At 35.9% G+C, this 21,451-nt stretch overlaps 1 protein-coding gene across 1 annotated transcript; it reads right to left on the bottom strand.

Moving 5' to 3' along the window:
- Window positions 1-3,560: 3,560 nt before the first annotated feature.
- On the bottom strand, window positions 3,561-14,125 carry LOC127091839 (protein disulfide-isomerase 5-2). The gene is made up of 5 exons (XM_051030553.1): window positions 13,797-14,125; window positions 13,439-13,542; window positions 12,958-13,328; window positions 4,305-4,606; window positions 3,561-4,081 (listed from the first exon to the last, which is right to left on the bottom strand). The coding sequence occupies exons 1-5, from the start codon at window positions 13,986-13,988 to the stop codon at window positions 3,755-3,757; spliced, it is 1,296 nt and encodes a 431-aa protein (XP_050886510.1). The 5' UTR covers window positions 13,989-14,125; the 3' UTR covers window positions 3,561-3,754.
- Between the last annotated feature and the right edge of the window lie 7,326 nt (window positions 14,126-21,451).

Here is a 21,451-nt window from a genome sequence, read left to right on the forward strand (position 1 = left end):
GATTCTTAAGATATCCTCTGAAATTTTAGGTAAAGAAATGATTTAGAATTTATCTATTATCCCCTCAAAATCCTTAAGATAGTTTTATTTTTATAGTATACTAAAAGGAAAAAAATTCTCAATCTATAAAAAAAAGGAGAAACCTCTGTCTTTTTATTTTATTTTTTATTGACAACAAAGTCAAAATATTTTAATTTAAATAAAATTTCTGCAAATTCATTTTAATTATATGTATCATTCTTAAATTAAGGTTATAGATTTATTATATATTATAAATGTTTATTTATTTACAAATATTTTATATCTATATAATAACAATTAATTAAACTTTAGGAAGTAATATAATATCTTTTTTTTTATAAGTGAAATAGTAAATACGATTAAAGTTAACACACAACTACGAAATATCATATTCAAATTCATATAAAGTGATTATGTTTGAACTTAAAGATTTTTTAGGACACATTTAAGTTAGCTGAAATACTGGATGCTCCTCCAATAAGGTTACTTGGATTAGAGGACTAATAAACATGTTTTAGGCACAAATTTGTTTTTAGTACTACAATTTGATCATTCAAAATATAAAATTTGACCTTTAGTTGAACATATGAGGAGACTACTCATAGGGTTTCTAATGTTGGTATCCCAAGGATGCAATTGTAAACATATGTATTTGATGATTATGAAATTTTATCCTAATGATTCTCATCTCTTCTCTAACTTTAAAGGCCACCAGAAGCTTAACGTGTCATAAAGGTCTTGTGATAATTATGTTGTTCCTATTGGATTGACTCCATTCTAACAAAACAACAACTTGGAGAAGTGTCCAAGTGTTTAAGATTGGTCTAACTTGCTAAAGTTGTATGAAACAGCAGAAAGGACACATGTTGGGCACGATGCTCCAGCTTGTTGGTACGACATCTAGGTCTTATACAACAGGCGCCAAAATGTTGCGTTTTGGAGTGTGTTCTACAAAATACTTGTTAAAGATTTTATTATTGATTTAACAATATGATTAGGTGATTTTTTTGACAGTTAGATGGAGTTTTATTCGGATTTAAATGAAGATTTGAATTTGAATTTAAATTAAAAGAAATCATATCTTGTTGGAGATATTCAAGGAGCAAATCAAATATCCAACCGATTCTGCATTAATTCTAGACGAATTAAAAGATATTATCCAAGGAGAAAATGCCAGAGTTACATTGTTATATAAGGAGCTTAAGCCTACATTGGAAAACAAGCACTTTCATTGAAGATCTTAGAGTGTTAGGTTTTGTACCTTGTATCCATGTTAATTCCCTAATAAGATTAATGTATGATCTTTATGTACACCTCTATGTTTCAGTAACTTGGCATATATTATTTGTCTAGTTGAATTATAATCAACATTGTCAATGTACACCTATATGTTTCAGTAACTTGACATATAAGGTTTGTCTAGTTGAGTTGTAATATTCAACATTCTTTATCTTGTGAAGATTGAAGTTGATCACTATGGTATAGTGGTTGTTTGTCCCTGTCACTGGAATTGTGGCAAAGAAGAAAGTGAGTAGGTTATCATATTTAGGGGGAGACTCTAAATAGAAAGTCATTTGATAGTGTTAGAAAGTATTGAACAACATAGGATTTATTTTTGCTTGTAAATCTAAGTATACTAAACTATTAATAGTGAATATCCTTTCTTTGATTGTGGATTCAGCCCCTCAGACGTAGGTGTGGTTTTACTGAACTGAGTAAACAATTTATGTTCTTTATTACTTTTTTGCTCCATCATCTATTACTTGTTCGTATGTTGTGTCTGGCGTATCTTGTCACACATGTTGCTGGAGCACCGTGTTCGACATTTGTCCCCTGAAAAATATAATTTTACATTATGTTAAAATCCTAAAGACTTCCCTAGTAGTATGGCTGTAGAATTATGCGCAAACCCATTTTTCTGTAAATTTTAGTGTTCTTGATATCACATGAATTTTTCTTGTCTCCCAATACATGATGAACGTCATGACCAGTCATCGCTAAGAATGGATATGTGGTGGTTCGGAACGTCATTGACAGGTTCGAGTTCGTAAATAATTAAATAGGGGTATCTCACTTACGAGTGTGTTATTAAGAAATGAGTTCCTTCGGGATTCCTTTATGAGTGGAAACAACAACTCTCGCCGAGTGGTGATTGTCGACGATAAAAGTCTGGTGAAGACCGCCTTTCTTGCTACTAAGGTGGCGAGTTTATGGGTAGGTTATCCTAGCTAGTGCATAGTTGTCTGTTGGCATAAGCCACCCTGGAAATATCGTCCCACCAACTAAATACTCTTTTGAGTGATCAATGAATGTTTTGAATGAAAGTTAGATTTGGGTTATCCCTTGTCTTTGTTGGAGTCCTAACCATTCGTCCTTCGAGTGTGGGTGTGCTAGTGGAACATGTCATCTTGTTGTGAAGTATATAAGATAGAAGAATGTTATATATAGAGATTTCCACATATGGCGCCAATGATCATGTCTGAAACTAAAAAATCTTGATGACAAACTTAATTTTGGTGAGATAGAAAGTTCCAATAGCGTTTTCTTCATTAAAGTTATAATCAACGTTATAGTGGTGGTACTTGCAAACACTTTGACTCTTAATCTATCTTTTCTTAGGTTGTTATTATCTTGATTTTGGACAAACAAAAACATATCTTAAACGTGTCATATGTATGGTCCGGAAATTTTCATATTTTAATCTTTTTAAATAAAATGGAAAATATCTGAACATTTTTATTATTGTAACAAATATATCATTTTATAAAAACCACAACCTTTTCTTTTATATATACTACCAGTATTATTTTTCATATTATATTATTATATATATTTGGTTAAGTATAGTATTTTGTATTATTTCCTATACAGGTTATTGAAAGACCTACCTACCTACTACCACCACATAATTAAGACCAAGTGCCGGTGTGTTTGTGTTTTTATGCTTATTTTGTCTTTTAATTTGATTGTAACGTTCTGCTGAGGCTGATCTTGGCCATCCATTAAAAAAATATTAAGAGGAGGCTCATCCAAAAGACTTTGTATTTTAATTTTATTCTATTTTAGTTTAAATTATTCTCTATTTCCATCAAAATCACCTCTTAATCTGTCATTTCTAAAACTTAATTTATTGTCATTTCTAAAACTAAAAATTGATTTTCATTGTAATGGAATGATGAAAAGTGTTTTTAAGTTTCTGTTATAATCAAAACCCTTCAAATAGTTCATGAAAAACTGAGATTTATTTAATAGACAGGTAATGACCCCAAGAAACTTCAAGTCAAAGGAGATTCAAACAAACAACAACATCCGAAATTACAAAATCTTATCCAAATCAACCAGGTCTGTGCTGTATGTATGAGTTGTCAAGTTTATCATGTTTTTTAATAATGAAACCTTAAAATAAAGACACTTGTTTTTGGCAAATACTTCATTACTATATTAATCTTTTTCTCTACAAGTATTGATCCTAAAGTGGAGCAAGAATGATTGATATCATCAACTTTTAAACTCTTAATCTTAAAGTGGAGCAAAGACAATAATTGAAGATACTTTCATTTCATGAAATAATAACAAGAGAAAACGTGCAAATAACAGTTTCAGTTTAGCTTGGACAGTACTCAAAATTTATGAAAAATACAAAGACTCTTAAAATATTTACACATACCAAAAGGCATGGTAATTCTAAAGCCAGCTAAATTCAGTGATAATCATTGTATAAGTTAAAATTAACTTAGTCTTCTTTGTCACCTTCTTTATACTCTTTGATTTCTTCACCTTCTGTTGTAGAGCTGCTTGGTTGATTAACCTTATCTTGGTTTGCTACTCTCTGATATTCACCACTATCACCTCCTTTACCTAAGGTTTGAATAAGCATTAGCACTGCAATCATAAAAACAACTATGTACACCATTCTAATGTCAAAAGATCTTTGGAGATATTGCGTCAATGTTGGCCCGCTAAGTCTTTTCTTTACGGTTCTTCCTTCTCTATATCCTTCTAGAAATTTAGTGATTTGAGTTCCTTGATCCTCTTCCTCGATGTTCTCGGAACCAACAACCTGAAAGTTAACGTAAAAATCGGTATCAGCTTCCAATTAGGTTATGAACATTATGTACATGTAACTAGTATTGTAAACTAGCAGATACAATGGCACTGAATCGTGTATCGCTATAACATAGTGGAATTTGAACGATCGCTATTATTCCAGAATAAACTATTTAGAATAAAGTTTTGTCGAATAGCGGTTATAGTACAATAAATTATTTAAAAATCAGACTTACAGAAAGATAATCATCTTCTTTATCCCAAATGACCATTTTTGGTAGTTTAGAACTGGTATCGAATTTATCAGCAAATTCATCGAGCTGTTTAACTCCAACATAACCAAATATTAAGTCACGATTTGCAGATGCAGCACCCCTCAATAACTTAACCAGTTCTTTTGATCTTTCTTCATTTTCATCCTCCACAATAGTCAAAACTATTTTCCTACCATCAGCTTTTATCAACTTTAGTGTCTCGTAGGATACAGGCACAACCAAAGGAATGAGATTTTGTTTTACAAAGTCTTCCAAAAATTCATCTGCTTTATGGAGAAAAAAAAACATTACTATTAAAAGAATCCTGTACTGATGTACCAAAGCTAAAACATTTTAATAGTATTCGAACAAAAGCAAATACTTTCCAGCATAACATAGTATGAGAAGGAAAAAATTAAATTAAACTAAATACAGTAGAATTTAAGAAGTACTGATAAGCTCACAACACCATGGTAACATCCAGTGAAGAAAAAAGAAAGGCATTCTAGAATAATAACGAGCATTCAAGTTCATATTTAATTTAGAAGAAAAAAAAAGTAGTATTTGAGCTCTCAAATCTACGTTAATTCTAACATTAAAAAAAGGAAGTCCTTTCAGATGGACCTAATGTATGCGTTAGATTTCAGCTTCAGTTAGTTAAGTTCCATTGGTAATTTGTGTTAAGAACCCAAGAATTGGATTCCAAAGAAAGAACACTCTTTATTAGAAAATAGGAAATAACATGAGAGCTCTCTCCTCAAGGGTTTCCCCTTCACAATAGAGTTGCTACTCTATTAACAAAAGATTTACAACATTCAATAATGATCAACTCTATATTGTATTCCCCTATTTATACAAATAGCATATAATAACCTCAACTAACCAACGACCTAACTAACTTCTATAACAACCCTTAACTACTCCAACTAACCACTATTCTACATCCTAACAATACACCCCTCCTGAAAACAACCTTGTCCTCAAGGTTGAAAACTACCATATTCTTCTTGTTCCATTTGTTGTAGAAAACAAAAGTTTGCCCTCCTGGATCCTATTGTTTGGAGCTTGGTGAACCAATTTTCTCTTCAGCCCGCTTCGTATTCCACTGTTCTGCGTATAGCCGCCAACCTACTGTAGTTGTCCACCAAGAGCATTCTTCTGCAAATACCTTAGGTGCAACTTCATGACAAAACCACTTATTAATAACCCATATCAATTGTGTCGGAGAAAAACAAAAATCTGGCCCTCCTGGATCCCTCTGCTGGGAGCTTGTTGCACCTATTTGTGCTTCACCCACTTCATTTTACACTGTCTTTCACTTTTCTGCCATAGCAGCCAAATTTGTCTTGCATTCTCGAGAGTATTTACAATAGAGTTGATACTCTATTCACAAATGATTTACAATATTCAAATGATGATCAACTCTACATTGTATTCTCCTACTCTCTCCATCTCATAAAAACTGTCTTATTTGCACTTTTTCTCGGTCTCAATATAATTGTCCCTTTACAATACCAATGCAACATTTATTATTATTTTTCCACTACTATACCCCTATTTATTAACTTTCACTTTATTCAACTACTCTATTAATTATAATTAATAAGGGTATTCTAGTAAATGATATTAGTTTTATCATTAAAATCAACACATCTAATCATTTTCTTAAGAATCGTACATTGCTCAAATAGGACACTTTTTATGAGACGGAGAAAGTCTTTATAAAATAGTCATATAACAACCTCAACTAACCACCAACTAACAAACCAACCAACTAACTAACTTCTATAAAAACTCTTCACTACTTTAAGTACTCTAATTAACCACTATTCTACGTCCTAACAATACACCCCTCCTAAAAACAACCCGTCCTCAAAGTTGACATCTACCATATTCTTCTTGTTCCATTTGTTGTAGAAAACAAAAGTTTTCCCTCCTAGATCCATTGAGATGCATTTACCCTCCATCTCCAAGAATTCCCTCCTGGATCCATTGAGATGCATTTATCCTCCATCTCCAAGAACACTGGCACTTCTCGAATCTCCGGCAGGTGGGACCAATTGTTAGGAACCCAAGAATTGGATTCCAAAGAAAGAACACTCTTTATTAGAAAATACTAGAAAATAACATGAGAGCAAGCTCTCCTTAAGGGTTTCCCTTTCACAATAGAGTTGCTACTCTATTCCCAAATGATTTACAACATTCAATGATATTGAATGTAAACTAGAGTTGAGCTAGCGTTGTAGCTCAAATCTGACAAGTGTCAGTTTTGTATAGGGTTTTACCCGCTTCTGCAGGTCATCTAGTGTAGAATATAAATTCAAGTTGTGACAAACACTGTAACTAACTTTTGTAGAAAAGAGAAAACAGTTATAGATTTCTAATATGGTATCAGTTAGCTAGGCTGATCCATGGTGGAAACTTCTCCACCGGCGTCGCCCACTCCGGCGACCTCATCTACGAATGTCACCACCTTTCCGATGCCGGCGATTTCATCTTGCTTTGAGGAAAGGTGTCGTCTTCAGTTCTCTCTCAAGATCGCGCATAAGTTCGATGAAAAGAACTTCCATCTATGACACCAGCAAGTGGAGCCATACATCAACGCACATGATCTCACTGATCTCGTGGTATGCACTCGCGTTCCACCAAAGTTTCTTGATGATGAAGCTCGCCGCAACGGCACAGTAAATCTGGTGTACTCCACCTGGATTCAGAAAGATCATATGCTACTTTTGTGGCTTCAGTCCACGTTATCTAGCGAAATCCTTTCGCGTGTTCTTGGTTGCTCCCATGCTCATCAGCTATTGGATCGTCTCTTCTCGTATTTTCAGAAGCAAACACGTGCCCGTGCTCATCACCTTAGTGTTGAGCTTCGCGCCATCACTCTTGATTCATTTTCAGTTCAGGATTATCTTCACAGGATTCGTACGATTGTATATGCATTGACGTCAATTGCAGATCCTATTCCACCATCTCATCACATTGATGTGATTCTTGAGGGCCTCACTGCTGAGTATGCACCAGCAGTTTCAGTTGTTGAAAGTAAGTTTGGTCTTATGATCTTGATGAGGTGGAGATTCTTCTCCTTGCACATGAACTCAGGCTTTCCAAGTTTCAGAAGAAGCCTCTTTCAGATCTTGTTTCCCTTAACCTTACTCATGTGCCACCTCCTTCTGCTCCTGTTGATGAATCTCAAGCTCCTAATACTGATTCTTCATCATCTCAATCTAGTCATCCTCATGTGGAACCAGACTATAACTCCTTTCGTGGTGGTAAGTCAAATCGTGGTGGCAAGTTTGGCAGAAGTCGTGGTGGTAGGATTTCTAGGAATAGCAACACTCAATGTCAAGTTTGCTCAAAGTTTAGTTACTCTGTCCTAACATGCTGGCATAGGTTCAATTCCCAGTTTCAACCTGCTACTACAGGTCCTTACTTCAATCAAGGTTCCTGGTATGGAGCACCAAATTTCCACAGTCAAGGAGCTCCAAATGTGTGGTCTAGATCCTCCAGGCCTCCAGCTATGTTTCTCCACCATCAAGCACCTTTGTTGCCAACACTCTACCTCCATCCTCCACTTCAGCCTCTTGGTTCCCTGATTCAGGAGCTTCGTTTCATGTTACAAATGATGCTAAAAATATTCAGCAACCTACTCCATTTGAAGAACATGATCAAATTTTTGTAGGCAATGGTCAAGGTTTGAACATTCTCTCTGCTGGAGTCAGCACCGTTTCTGCACCCTGTGACTCACACTCACACACACCTTACTCTCAATAATTTACTTCTTGTGCCCAAAATCACAAAAAAATTTACCTAGTGTCAGTCAATTTTCTAAGGATAACAATGTGTACTTCATTTTTTCTGCTAATAAATGCCTTGTCAAATCCCAGGTTTCTGATGTTATTCTACTTGAAGGGCATGTAGGACTGGATGGACTCTATGTGTTTCCTACTCTGGATGTGTCCAAGTCTGCTCCATCATCTAATTTGTCTTGTTTACCTTCTACAAATAATTGTTAACCTAGTGCTAATTCTGGTGGTGTACACACTAGTTTGCCCTATGTTTGGCACTTAAGGTTGGGTCATCCCAATGTTCACACTCTTAAACTTGTCTTACAGAATTGTGATGTTCCTTTTCCTAATAAATACAATGAATTGTTTTGTGCTGCTTGCTGTATGGGAAAAACTCATAGGCTTCCTTCTTCCACATCACACACATCTTACACAAAACCATTACAACTTGTCTATACTGATTTGTGGGGTCCCTCTCCAAGGGCATCTGCATGCATCAGGGTATCATTATTTATTACATGTCATTTGTTGATTCTTATACAAAATTTATTTGGATTTACCTCCTAAAGGCCAAATCTGAAGCTCTTAATGTCTTCAAGCAGTTCAAAACATTTGTTGAACTTCAACATGATCTTCCCATCAAAGTAGTTCAATCTGATTGGGGTGGGGAGTTCAGACCCTTCACTAAGTTTCTTAATGAGCTTGGCATTGTTCATAGGCTCATTTGTCCTCATACTCATCATCGGAATGGGGTAGTTGAGAGGAAACACAGACATACTGTGGATCTTGGTCTAACCCTCCTTAGTCAGGCATCTTTGCCATTGACCTACTGGGGCTATGCTTTTTTCACTGCAGTATTCCTCATAAATAGGTTGCCTACCTCATCTATCAACTTTCAGGTCCCCTACACCCTTCTTTTCAACCAACCACCTGACTACAAGTTTCTCAAGGTGTTTGGATGTGCTTGTTTCCGTTTACTTCACCCTTATAACACTCACAAACTTGATTTCAGATCTCAGGAGTGTATTTTTCAGGGCTACTCCACTTCACACAAAGTGTACAAATGTCTTGCCCTTACTGGAAGACTGTACATTCCAAAGATGTGCTATTCAATGAAAGGAGGTTTCCTTATCTTGACTTATTCCCCACTTCCACTCCAATCTTCTCACCTGTAAAGGATATTTCTGTTGCGCCTCTGAGTTTTGGACCTCCACTTCTCCCCTCAAGTTCTTCTACTTTTCCTTCCCAAAACAATTCCCCTTTCACATCTAAAAACTCATCTTTCCCAAACCCTGAAGCTACTCCATCTGGAGCTTCTTCTAAGGCTAATTCTCCTACTTCATCTGATGTTGCTCCTTCAACTTCTTCCTCAAACTCCATGTCTCCCTCTCAATCCTCTTCCAATTCCTCCACACCTTCTCATAATTCTTCCACAGAATCCCCTACAATAATTCCACCATTAGCTATCCCTATTCTTTCTAAACCTGACAACTTGCACCCCATGCAAACCAGAGCTAAGTCTAGTTTTGCTCAACCAAGACTGCAACCCAAACTATTGCTCACCCATGTTGAACCAAAAAGTCCCAAACAAGCTCTTGCTGATCCACAATGGAAAGCTGCTATGCAAAGTGAGTATGATGCCTTGATAAAGAATCAGACATGGTCTTTGGCACCCTTACCACCTCATAAACAGGTCATTGGTTGCAAGTGTGTCTTTAGAATTAAAGAAAACCCTGATAGCACTGTCAACAGATTTAAGGTCAGGTTGGTGGCAAAAGGCTTCCATCAAAGACATGATTTTGACTTCAATGAAACATTCTCTCCAGTTGTGAAGCCAATCACCATCAGAATTATTCTTACCATAGCCATCACTCATAGGTGGCCTATTCAGCAACTTGATGTCAATAATGCATTTTTAAATGGGTTACTTGATGAAAAAGTTTTCATGGAACAACCTCAAGGGTTTGTTCACACTGATTCTTTTCTTGTGTGTAAACTCAACAAGGCCTTGTATGACCTCAAGCAGGCTTCTAGGCAATGGTTTGATAAACTTCAGACCACTTTGTCCAAACTGCAGTTTCAGGCCAGCAAGCGTGACCCCTCTCTGTTCACTCTAATATCTCAAGGTCACACTATCTATCTTCTTGCCTATGTTGAGGACATTATCATCACAAGGAGTTCTCCCTCTCGTCTGCAGGACATAATCACCAAACTTAATACTGCTTTTTCCCTCAAGCTTCTTGGCACACTTTATTACTTTCTTGGAATTGAAGTCAAACAAACTGCTCCTGGGCCTCTCTTACTTACTCAATCCAAGTACCTAAGGGATCTGCTTCAAAGAACAAATATGATTGAGGTTGCTCCTGTAAACACCCCTATGCAATCAACATGCAAGCTCACTAAGACAGACTCTCATGCTCTCTGATCTCTACATGTACAGGTCAGTGGTTGGGGCACTCCAACATGCCACCATCACTAGACCTGATGATATTACCTTTGCTGTCAACAAAGTGTGTCAATACATGGCCCATCCTCTTGAAGTTCATTGGATTGTTGTCAAGAGGATTTTGAGGTACTTTTTTTCTTTGCTTCAAGACACTTTTATACATATTTTTGACAAATTTCACACAAATTTAAAATTGTTAAATGTGTATATAAGCGATGCTATTAATAAAAAATTGAAGACATTAATTTTGATTCGAATATTTTCTACTTTTTTAATCATAGATGGATAAATAAAGCTGAAATACTCTCTTATACATAGAGGTGTCGGTGTCCTATGTTTTGACATTATTGGTGTCGAAGTGTCCGTGTCGTGTCCCGGTGTCCGTGTCAGAGTCAGTGCTTCATAGGTGCAGACTCTTCTAAAAAACTTGACATCCTCACTACTCTCCCTGTTATATTATGTGATAATCAGTCTGCAGTGCACCTGACTCATACTCCTGTTCTTCATTCAAAGACCAAACGTATGAAAATTGATCTCTTCTTTGTTAGAGAAAAAGTTCTGGCCAAATCCATCTTTGTGCAGCAGGTCATCTAGTGTTGTAGCTCAAAACTAAAACTGACTGGTGTCAGTTTTGTATAGGGTTACCTGCTACTGCAGGTCATCTAGTGTAGAATATAATTCAAGTTGTAACAAACACCGGAACTAACTTTTGCAGAAAAGAGAAAACAGTTATAGGTTTCTAATAAATGATAATCAACTTTATATTATATTCTCCTATTTATACAAATAGCCGTATAATAACCTCAATTAACCAACAAACTAACTAACTTCTATAACAACCCTTAACTACTCTAACTACTCTGACTAAGCACTATTCTACATCCTAACAATTTGCCATTCAACTCATACCCTATTTGATTTACCAGTAATAATTGGGTCTAGGACAAAAAAAAACTAATGAAACCGAGATGGAAATACATGGGGAAGCTATAAATGTCACCGAATAATGACATAAAAGTTGCATATAAAGACCCTTGTCTAACAGCTTTTCTGCCACTCCAGTCAAGTGAAACGCATCATAGACTAAAAAAGAAGAGCTTGGTTTCATACAGCCTTACAATTTTCATTCCTCGTAAAATCTGGATGGTGAACTAATTTCCTAACAATAGAATGTAGTAAAGAGACAAACCCAAAAGTAGCAAAAATATTACTTCAAGGTTTCCAAATTATTTTAAAATCCAATCATTGGCAACTTCATGATTACAAGTTTTCCAGGGAAAATAAAAAAGCAGTAGCCTAACAGAGAGTGGGCCAATAGTGGCGCTATCACGCTATAGCGGAGCGAGCGGAGGCCGGCCGCTATGGGAAGAGCCTTAGCGGTGCATAGCACTATAGTGGCCGCTATAGGGTAAATAACAGCGGAGGCGGAGCGGTTCCCGACCCAGAGCAATTTTTGTCTCTATTCTTTTTCCCCTCTGAAAAACCAAAATTACCCCTTAAATTTAAAACATTTTAAGGGTAATTTTGGATTTTCAAACAAATTTGAGTTGAGACTCAACCCTAACCTTCCTTCACCGACATTTCTGCACTTCAACCGTTCCAAAGAAAAATCACAAGTTCCTCCCTCGCCTCTCTCACTTCATATGTTTATAATTATTATTCATGTAATTTTTCCAAAAAAAAATGATCAAATAGTGGTCATCCTGCTATACACTATCCCATTTTTCGGGTCGGCCGCTCCACGCCACTATCCGGGATTGACTACTCTGGCCTAACCAAAACTTTGAAAAGAACCAGCAAAAGTGTAGGGCAGGCCACAATCTTGCTGGTGCGAGTCCAAATAAATTGTTTAAAGATTGGCTAAGAATTAGTACAAAATGGACCTTAGGGATAAGGTTCAACAAATAAACACATGAAGCAGGCAAGGTCGTCATATTATGAACTATGAGCCTTAGAGATGTACAAATCAGTCTTGGGACTCCACCTAGTAGATATAGATTATAGCGCTTATGAGCTTTGCTCTTTGAAATTGAAATTGATGCCTCTTCGACCAAGTGATTGGGAATTCGTAAGAGGGGGTGTGCTGGGTATTCCTAGGCTCTACATAACAACTTAAGCTGCTAGGCAGGAGAGTTAGTCTTTGACATATACTTCTAGGTTTCAGCCCACCAAGCACGCCTAATAAAACGAGCTTCATACAACTTAAAGAAAATAGTACAATAAATAAATCCAAAACCCTTCATTCGTTCATTCTTAAAGTAAAAATAAAAACAAACTGACCACAAGTTAAATATCAAAGTAGAGTATGCCAAAACTCAACTCCGAGTGTGAAAAAATGTAGATAAGTGAGTTGTACAAACTAGTATGTAAGTGTCCTTGACCATGTGTGAAATAAACTAACCTTCAAAGGGGCCATAAAATGTGTTCCGCTCATTGTACTGTTGATTAATGGAAACCAATGCAGGAATCTTATCAAAGTCATATGTTATCATGAGATCCTCTGAAAAATCCTTTGCAACAGAAAACCATGCGTTTTTCTTATACTTTACACCTAACTTTTCTATAACCGAACTGTCCAACCCAAAACCAATAAATACTGGGAAAAAAGTACCAGCTTCTTCAACAAAACTATTCACAGCAGAATCTGAGTCGAGAACAGAAACATCAGAAGCAGCAAATTTCTTAAGATAACGAACAAGTAAATCAGCTTTCCTGGGTCCACGGTATTCTGTAGGGACGCCGTGATTAAACAGCAAAATGGTTGGATAGGCACTACATCACAGAATGCCCAAAAAAAGCAACAGTTAAAACAAGTTAGGATTAGGAAGAAATAAATTTGGTTTGAAGAAACAAATATATAAAATGGAGGGAGGAAAACATACTCAACATCATGTTTTCTTGCAAGACGAGCATGCTTGTCTGCATCTACTTTTGCTATGAGTATGGGTTCTTTCAATTTTGCAAGTACAGGTGCGGCTGCATCTAACTGTAAAGCAGAAAATCACAGCTTGATTCATTCCTCATTCAAAATGAAACAGAATTGACACTAACAAGAATCTTATATCATGTAGTATATAAAGCACGAAACCACACTGACACAACCATACTGGTAATAATTTTAAAAATTGAATAAATTAAACATTTAAGAACCAAGCAAAATGGAATTATACCTGAAAAAAAAGGAGTTTGGTTGAATGAAAAAAAATAAAAAATTGGAAAGGGGTTGGAAGAGAAAGGTACCTCGGGAGAGAGACGCTTGCAGTGGCCACACCAGGGAGCGTAGAAATCAACCAAGATGTGATCGAAGGATGAAATGGCGGAATCGAAATTGGACTCGTCGAGTATCAACACCTTTCCATCCACAGTTAATGGTTCGGCGGCGCGGCAAGAGTGGATCAATAACACAAGACAAAAAATAACCCAAATCTTCATCGTTGGATCCAAACAGATCCTTCTTCTTCTTTGATTTTGCAGTGGGAGTGTATACTATGAATGAATCACTCTCTCAATCACGGAAGATCTAATTCAACTCCAAATAACTGATATATTTTTTACAAATCAAAATAATTGATACTTTTAAGGGATACTAAATGAAATTTTTTATTCAAATAATACAATTTTTTTAAAATTCCAAAATAACTTTTTTTTTAATTAATTCTCAAACTATCTCATTTAAAAAAAACGTTAAGATGTAGGTGACAAATGAATTGACGTCTACCCTTAATTTTAAAGAGAAACGTAAATTGAATTGGCGACAATCCATGGTGTTGTCAATTCAATTGGCACCTATGTCTAGAAAATGAAAGGAGGCGCCAATTGGTCCGTCTTCTCCGTGTATTGTGTAATTTTTTTTATATAAATAGAGATGTTTTGGGATTCATTTTTCCAAACCTCTTTTCATTATATTGCAAATATGGTTCGTCTTCGTCGTCTTTATGGAAACATAACTGAAGGCGAAAAATTAGAAGTATACCGTACGTGGATAGGTGCGGGTAAAAAATGATAAGGATGTTAGAAAAGTGATGTTTGGATCAAATGATATCAGTTTGATTGTTTTAATAAGTTAGAAATATTATTTTTAAATGTTGTGGTTAATTATTTTTATCTGTTTTGATATATGTTGTTTGTGTTGTTTATTCAGATTTGTTCGGTTTTAAGTGTGTTTAAGTTGAAGTGATGTTTGTTGTTAATCTTGTTGTAACAAAAAGTTATTAATATATCAAAATCAAACATTACATAAATTGAAAGGAGATACTAAATTATGATGCAGAGGTTGCTCTGAGATTGGGACATTATTTCTTTTGTGTCCAGGTTGACGACATATACTACATAATCTTATCATTTTATCAGTTGTATCCATTTTTGTTCTAACACGCGTGTTGTTTGACCTTCTTTTTTTCTTTCTTCGCATCTCATCGTTGTGTTAGACGATATCTCATTGATATGGAGGTCAATGTTCCTCCATTGCTAGCACTGAGAAGCTTTCGTTATGGACATTCATGACGGTAATGGCCTTGTAAACATCAAATAGATGGTTATAAGCATCCTGGCGAGTATGTGTGCATGCCTCAATGACATGGGAGCAAGGAATACAGAAGGCTTGGAACTTGCCACAGTCACGCCAACTTTTATTTAGTCTGACAGCATAGAATAAATTTGACATTCCCTCATTGTGGTCCACTGTTTCCTGTACACTGTAATTTTACCTATGACGGTCAAAGATTGTAACTGTGTGTGTGATACCTTTGATAATTTCCTCTTTCATCACTTTCATACAGCATTCACTGAATAATTGACCTGACATTAACACTGCACTACATCTTTCGCCTCTGGTTGTGAAGATCGATGTCAACTAAAATAGGTTATTCTGACCAATGCGGATATTAGTAGATTTCTAATGCCTTTGAAGACGTCGTTCATGCATTCCATAAGGTTTGTTGTCATGTGGCCCCATCGATATCCTCTATCAAATGCCCATGTCCACTACTCTAGTGGTATGTTATCCATCCACCTTCTTGCATATGCATTTGACAATCTTATTTCGTCACGGTAATGTTGAAATGACGGCTGAGTTAGAGCATACCCTGCATTCACCACTTTTTTGTGAAGGTTCTTGTCTTCGATTGCATGCATGAACTTTTGTGTGATATGTCTAATGCAATAGACATGGGTAGAAGGAGGATTATGCCATTTGTTATCATGATTATTTTAAGCACTCTCAATAACAGCATGTCTATCTGAAATCAAACAGAGATTGATATGTGTTTTGAGATGACTAAGGAAGAAACCCCAACCACCAGCGGTTTCACCTTCAACTAGAGCAAAGGCAATGGGAAAGACATTATTGTTGTCGTCTTGTGCAACAGTCATAAGCAAAGTGCTCTTGTATTTTTCGTATAACCATGTTCCATCAATTTGAATAATAGGTTTGCAGAATGCAAAACCTTTGATGCATGGTTGAAACGCCTAAAAGAGGCGGTGAAAAATTATATTTCCAGCAATATAAGTTCCATCTGGCGTAAATGCTGACAAGGTCTCCGTAACTGCAACAGTCCCCGGTGCGTATGTTTTAAGTGCCCATAAAAACCGTGACAATTCTTTGTATGAATCCTCCTAGTTGCCAAATACATGTTCAACAACCTTTGTCCTTGCAATACATGCTTTCTTGTAAGAGGGAGTATAATTATATCGTGTGACGATATGAGATATTATTATACTCACCTTTACTGATGAGTCTTTGTTAACAAGCGGCAAAATGTCTTGACATATTAATTCAGCACTTAATTTTTGGTGATCTTGTACAACATTAGTGGCAATGCAACTGTGAGGTGGGTCTATAGAAGCTATCTCCCAAGAATCACTTTTCTTCCTGTGAGACGCAGCCAACCTAAACTTGCAAAGGATGTTACGATATTCGATGACATACCTTCTCGAATCAGTGCGTTTCATGGTGAAATCAACAGAGTTATCCATATGAAATTTTTTGGTAGCCTGCACACATTCTTCTTTAGTGCGGAACGTGCCTCTCACTTTTAACTCACCCTCTGAAAGTGGATACAGGTTGTAAAAAACATTGTCAGATGTGTCATCGTCATGCAAGTCCATGTTTGTCATATGTTGAGGTGGATTATATACATGACTTGGAGGTAATGGCGTTGGATGGTCGTCATCTTCAATGTTTTTGTTCAACATATGATCGACCTGTGTCTCGGTTTCTTCTTCTTCTTCATCAATGACGTTGATTTTTGCTTCTGCTTCTAGGTAGGCTTCATTTAAGTCTTCTGGATCAAATTCATCAGATTCAACTTGATTAGTTATCTGAGATTGTTGAGATGGTATACTTTGTTGGAGATTAATATATAACTCAATAGAGTTGCAACCAAAATGTCTGTGACTAACAAACATATATTCAACATCTTCATTGTCTCACACCTTTAGCGGGTAAAATTTACATTGATTGTTTTCAAAATAAATTGGATTCTAGTACGTGATTTGTGACATAAGACAAGATCCTAGACAAGATTCTATTTGTTTTTCAAATACAAGAAATTTGAATTTCTCTTGATTATAAATCGGATAGTTTCGGTGTTTCGAAAATTAAACCCGTATACATCACACTCATATGTCTCACTGTTGCAGTGAGTATTAATAATATATTCGGGTGTAGATGACATAGTATGATAATGAAGTTGTGTAGGTTTGACAATGAATTTGTGTTGGTTTGAGTAAGAGTATGAATTTGTGTTGGTATGAGGAAGAGTATTAATAAAAGAACGTAACATAACCATGCATGCAAGATCTAGCGCCAATCAATTTGGCGCATGCTTTGGAATTTTGAACATAGGGGTCAGTCCATTTGGCGCTTTCTGTGCATGTCCTCGAGATTCTGTGATGCATGCCTTAGCCATGCAGCCTAGTGAAAAGACTAAGCACGCAAGACCTGCCACGAGATAACCATGCAGCTAGACACCTAGGAAGGAGTCAATACAGATGGCGCTAGCATTTAAAATATACATGTGCTCGCCAATTGGATTGGTGCTAGGATTTATTTCATGCATGGACACTAGCGCATGTATTTCATTATAAATAGACATAAAACCCAATACTTCTTCATCAACAATAGACACTTCTTCATCTTAAACAAACATTTTTCATCTGCAAAACTACGACAAAATGTCTCTACTCACTATGAGTGAATCACATAGAGGAACAGTCGCAAACATAGCAACTTATGTAAGTGTTTATTTATTGTCATATTTTTCTAACAATTTTTTTTATAAAGTAACTTATTTTGTTGTTTATTTTTTAGGATGTTTCTAGGTTCTGAACTCGTATCCACGAATTTGTTGCCATCGACGCGTTGATTCAACCTTATGTCGAACTCGCCGATTTTGGACATGTAAGCAAAATCATGTCTTGGTCGGTTTATACTAAATTTATTCTAGCTTTATGTGAAATATGTAGTTCCGAGACACACACATTTTGGTTTCCAACCAGTGAATGTACCGTGACATTAGAAGATGTGTACATGTTATTGGGACTACGTATCGAGGGTAAGACGGTAAATGGGAAAACCAACTATGTGAATTCAATTTGCATGGAACTCTTGGGTGCTGACTTGTTAGATGATAACTCGAGAGGTCAAGGTATACTCCTTTCACGCCTTAAGGCATATTACAATAGCTTATAATTAGATGAAATTTCTATCGAAGACGCTTGAATAATAAAAATTAGGTGTTATATTATGCTTTTAATTAGTTTATTTTTATTTCCCGAAGGTAGTGGTTTTAGTATGCATGTTATGTATTTACCTTTATTAAGACATGTAAATAGAATAAGAAGTTACAATTGGGGGTCTGCTTGTTTAACTTATCTTTATAGATTTTTTTTGTAAAAATGCACACAAAGATACATCTACATTTTCTGTATGTACTGTTTTGCTCCAATCATGAGGTTGGTCCAGACTACCGCCCCTAGCGCCCGTCAACCACAACCCATTCACATTCCCGTATTCACAAAAGTAAGTTCTTAACAATTGACTATATTTATTTACTTTACCGATTATTATCTCTAAATAATATATTTACTTTTTTAGTGCAGATGGTCGGCACGTGGTATGAGTTACAACAAATATCCTAGACATTATATTATCAAGTATCGCAATCTCTTGGATCGCATTCGACCAGCAGATGTACTGCCATTAATCAAATTAATTCGTAATAATTTATTTTTTTAATATCACCCATTTTATAATCTAATATATTTTTACATTTCAGTTCATTTGGCGTCTATGTCTAAACTTGGATCATGACCATGAAATAAACAAACAACAGTCGTTTGGACTGCATGCACACCGATCATAAGATTCACCACTGTGGAGATGCACCATAGTAATCGTGTTAAATTGCAGTTTGATATGCTTTAACACATCCCAGATTCCCCGACAAACCTCGGAGAATGGCATATACGAAAAGCTAACGACCAATGGAACTTTAACATTTGGCAAAGCTTCGCTAGATCTGAGTGTCGAAAATGGAAGAACCGACAAGAACATGTCTTAACTGACGTTGTGATGTCAACCGAAGAAAAACCAACTCTTAATTATATGGCTTGGTACATATCGGTTGGATTTGAGTTCCTCGTCGAGGATATGTACCTATATGACCCACGCTAGGTAACTTACACACAAGAAGGTTCAATATCTAACCCATGATGTTGTCAGACCGGTTATTCACAACCCCCTATCCATCAAAATTTTCGGTCCACAAACAGACAAACCTATAACCTTAATATGTCAAACACCCAACCACAATACCAAACCCCATACCACCACCAACAAGAAGAACATCATCAAGACACCCAACATCTTTATGCACCCAACATATCACCCTACTATAGCCACCTTAGCCAAAACATTCAGCGATCATTTAACACCATCCGTCCCTCCTCCTACTATAGCAAAGAAGACCAAACATCATAAAACCAAAACATGCAACAACCATATGGCTATCAAATACCACAACAATCGTTTCAACCTTTCCTCGACACATCATTCACACCAATGTTTCCCTTCAATCGTCCTGGTCGCCCTCCAATAACTCAAACACAACCCAACTACTTTGGCATGGGTCACAAACTCAGCTATGGCGGTAGCGCTTCATTACAGACATAGGACTACACAGATTTGTCTGAATATCTTAGGTAATCTCCTTCAAGTGGTGGTAATGTTCCTGGATCCTCAAATCCTCAAACATATGGGGTGAATCATTAACGTGGGTTAGAGTCACACGATTGGGTAGCTAAGGGATATGGTACCGGAGGTTGGTTAGGTCATCCCGATCAACGACATTAGTCTTTTTGGTATTCATATGTAAACACATATTAATATTAATATCAATTGATCCGATTTCGACTTTTATATAAAAATATACATTGTTTTTTAAAAAACATTATACAACACACATAGGTGTCAGACCAATTGGCGCCTCCTTTAAAACCTAACACACCGGCGCCAATTGGATTGGCAACACTAGGTGTATAAGACAATTCTAATTGGCGCCACCTCTTTAAAGTGAGATAGTTTGGAAATTAATCTGAAAAGTGGATTTTTTTTGGATTTTTTTTTTGAAAAACTGGATTATTTAGGTAAAAAATTCTACTAACTGTATTTTTTTAGCTATATATCTTATAATTAATATTTCTCTCTCTCTCTCTCTCTCTCTCTCTCTCTCTCTCTCTCTCTCTCTCTCTCTCTCTAGATTCTAGAGAGAGAGAGAGAGAGAGAGAGAGAGAGAAGACTATGCACTAACAGTGTAAACCAATCAGAGACGTGCATCCCGCCAAATCACACTTTTAATTTTAAAATACTGGTATGACATGGCAGAACGTTATAATTCTATTGGATGATGGTGTAAAGAAAGTTTACACTGACAGTGCACTATCTTTAATCTCTCTCTTCTCTTCTCTCTCCTCTCTCTCTCTCTCTTCTCTCTCTCTCCTCTCTTCTCTCTCTCTCTCTCTCTTCTCTCTCTCTCTCTTCTCCTCTCTCTCTCTCTCTCTCTCTTCTCTCTCTCTCTCTCTCTCTCTCTATATATATATATATATATATATATATATATTATCTATATATATATTATATATATATATATATATATATATAAACTTAAATTTAAGAGCAATATAATAAATTATAATTAATAATTAATTTTTGTTTTACATAATTTTTGTGAAATTAACATATCATAACTTTAAAGACAATCAATAGGATATTTATATCTATTTTTTATATTATTTGTATGTATTAAATTTATAAGTTTTTTACCAAATTAAATTACAAACATGAGGCTATTTTGATCAAAGTTCAAACTAGAAAGCAAAATGGTTTAGATTTTAACCATGATGCAAGCTTTTTTTTTTATGTTAAGGATATGTTTTGTGTGTACACTAAATGTACATTGATTGATAATTATACTAGTGTAAAAATAAGAGTGTCCATCTTTCTCTTTTGATGGTTACTAATTTAGATATGAGCTCATATGCTTTTTCTCATAAAATCAATTGAATAAGGCTTGTGTCTCTTTGCCTTAACGAGACTAATTATTGAAGTCCCTTGCTTTTTTTAGACCAACATTTATGACTACTAGTATGTCTTAAATGTTCTATCAGAAGTCAGATGGGTTGGCTCTAGGTCGACCTACTATAAATTCGTCCATTAAGTTAAACTAGATCGAACCTGTTCTAAGGGATGGCTTAAAACTAGGTTGAGTTATATTAAAATCGGGTTCAGGCCCGACCCAACAAATCGGATTGTACACAGTCCCTTAAGTATAGGTTTGTTAAAACTACGTGTTTTAGGTGAAATATTGGATTCTACAAAGATTAGTAGCATAAGACAT

The sequence above is a fragment of the Lathyrus oleraceus genome, chromosome 6 (genome assembly GCF_024323335.1).
Source record: "Lathyrus oleraceus cultivar Zhongwan6 chromosome 6, CAAS_Psat_ZW6_1.0, whole genome shotgun sequence".
In the NCBI taxonomy this organism is placed as follows: Eukaryota; Viridiplantae; Streptophyta; class Magnoliopsida; order Fabales; family Fabaceae; genus Lathyrus; species Lathyrus oleraceus.

Excerpts from the sequence above, each read along its gene's own strand:
- LOC127091839 (XM_051030553.1), bottom strand. The coding sequence starts at position 13,988 with ATGAAGATTTGGGTTATTTTTTGTCTTGTGTTATTGATCCACTCTTGC. Across the intron at positions 13,329-13,438 it reads GCAAGAAAACATGATGTTGA|TGCCTATCCAACCATTTTGC; the intron begins GTATGTTTTCCT and ends TCTGTGATGTAG. Across the intron at positions 4,607-12,957 it reads ATTTTATGGCCCCTTTGAAG|ATGAATTTTTGGAAGACTTT; the intron begins GTTAGTTTATTT and ends TCCATAAAGCAG.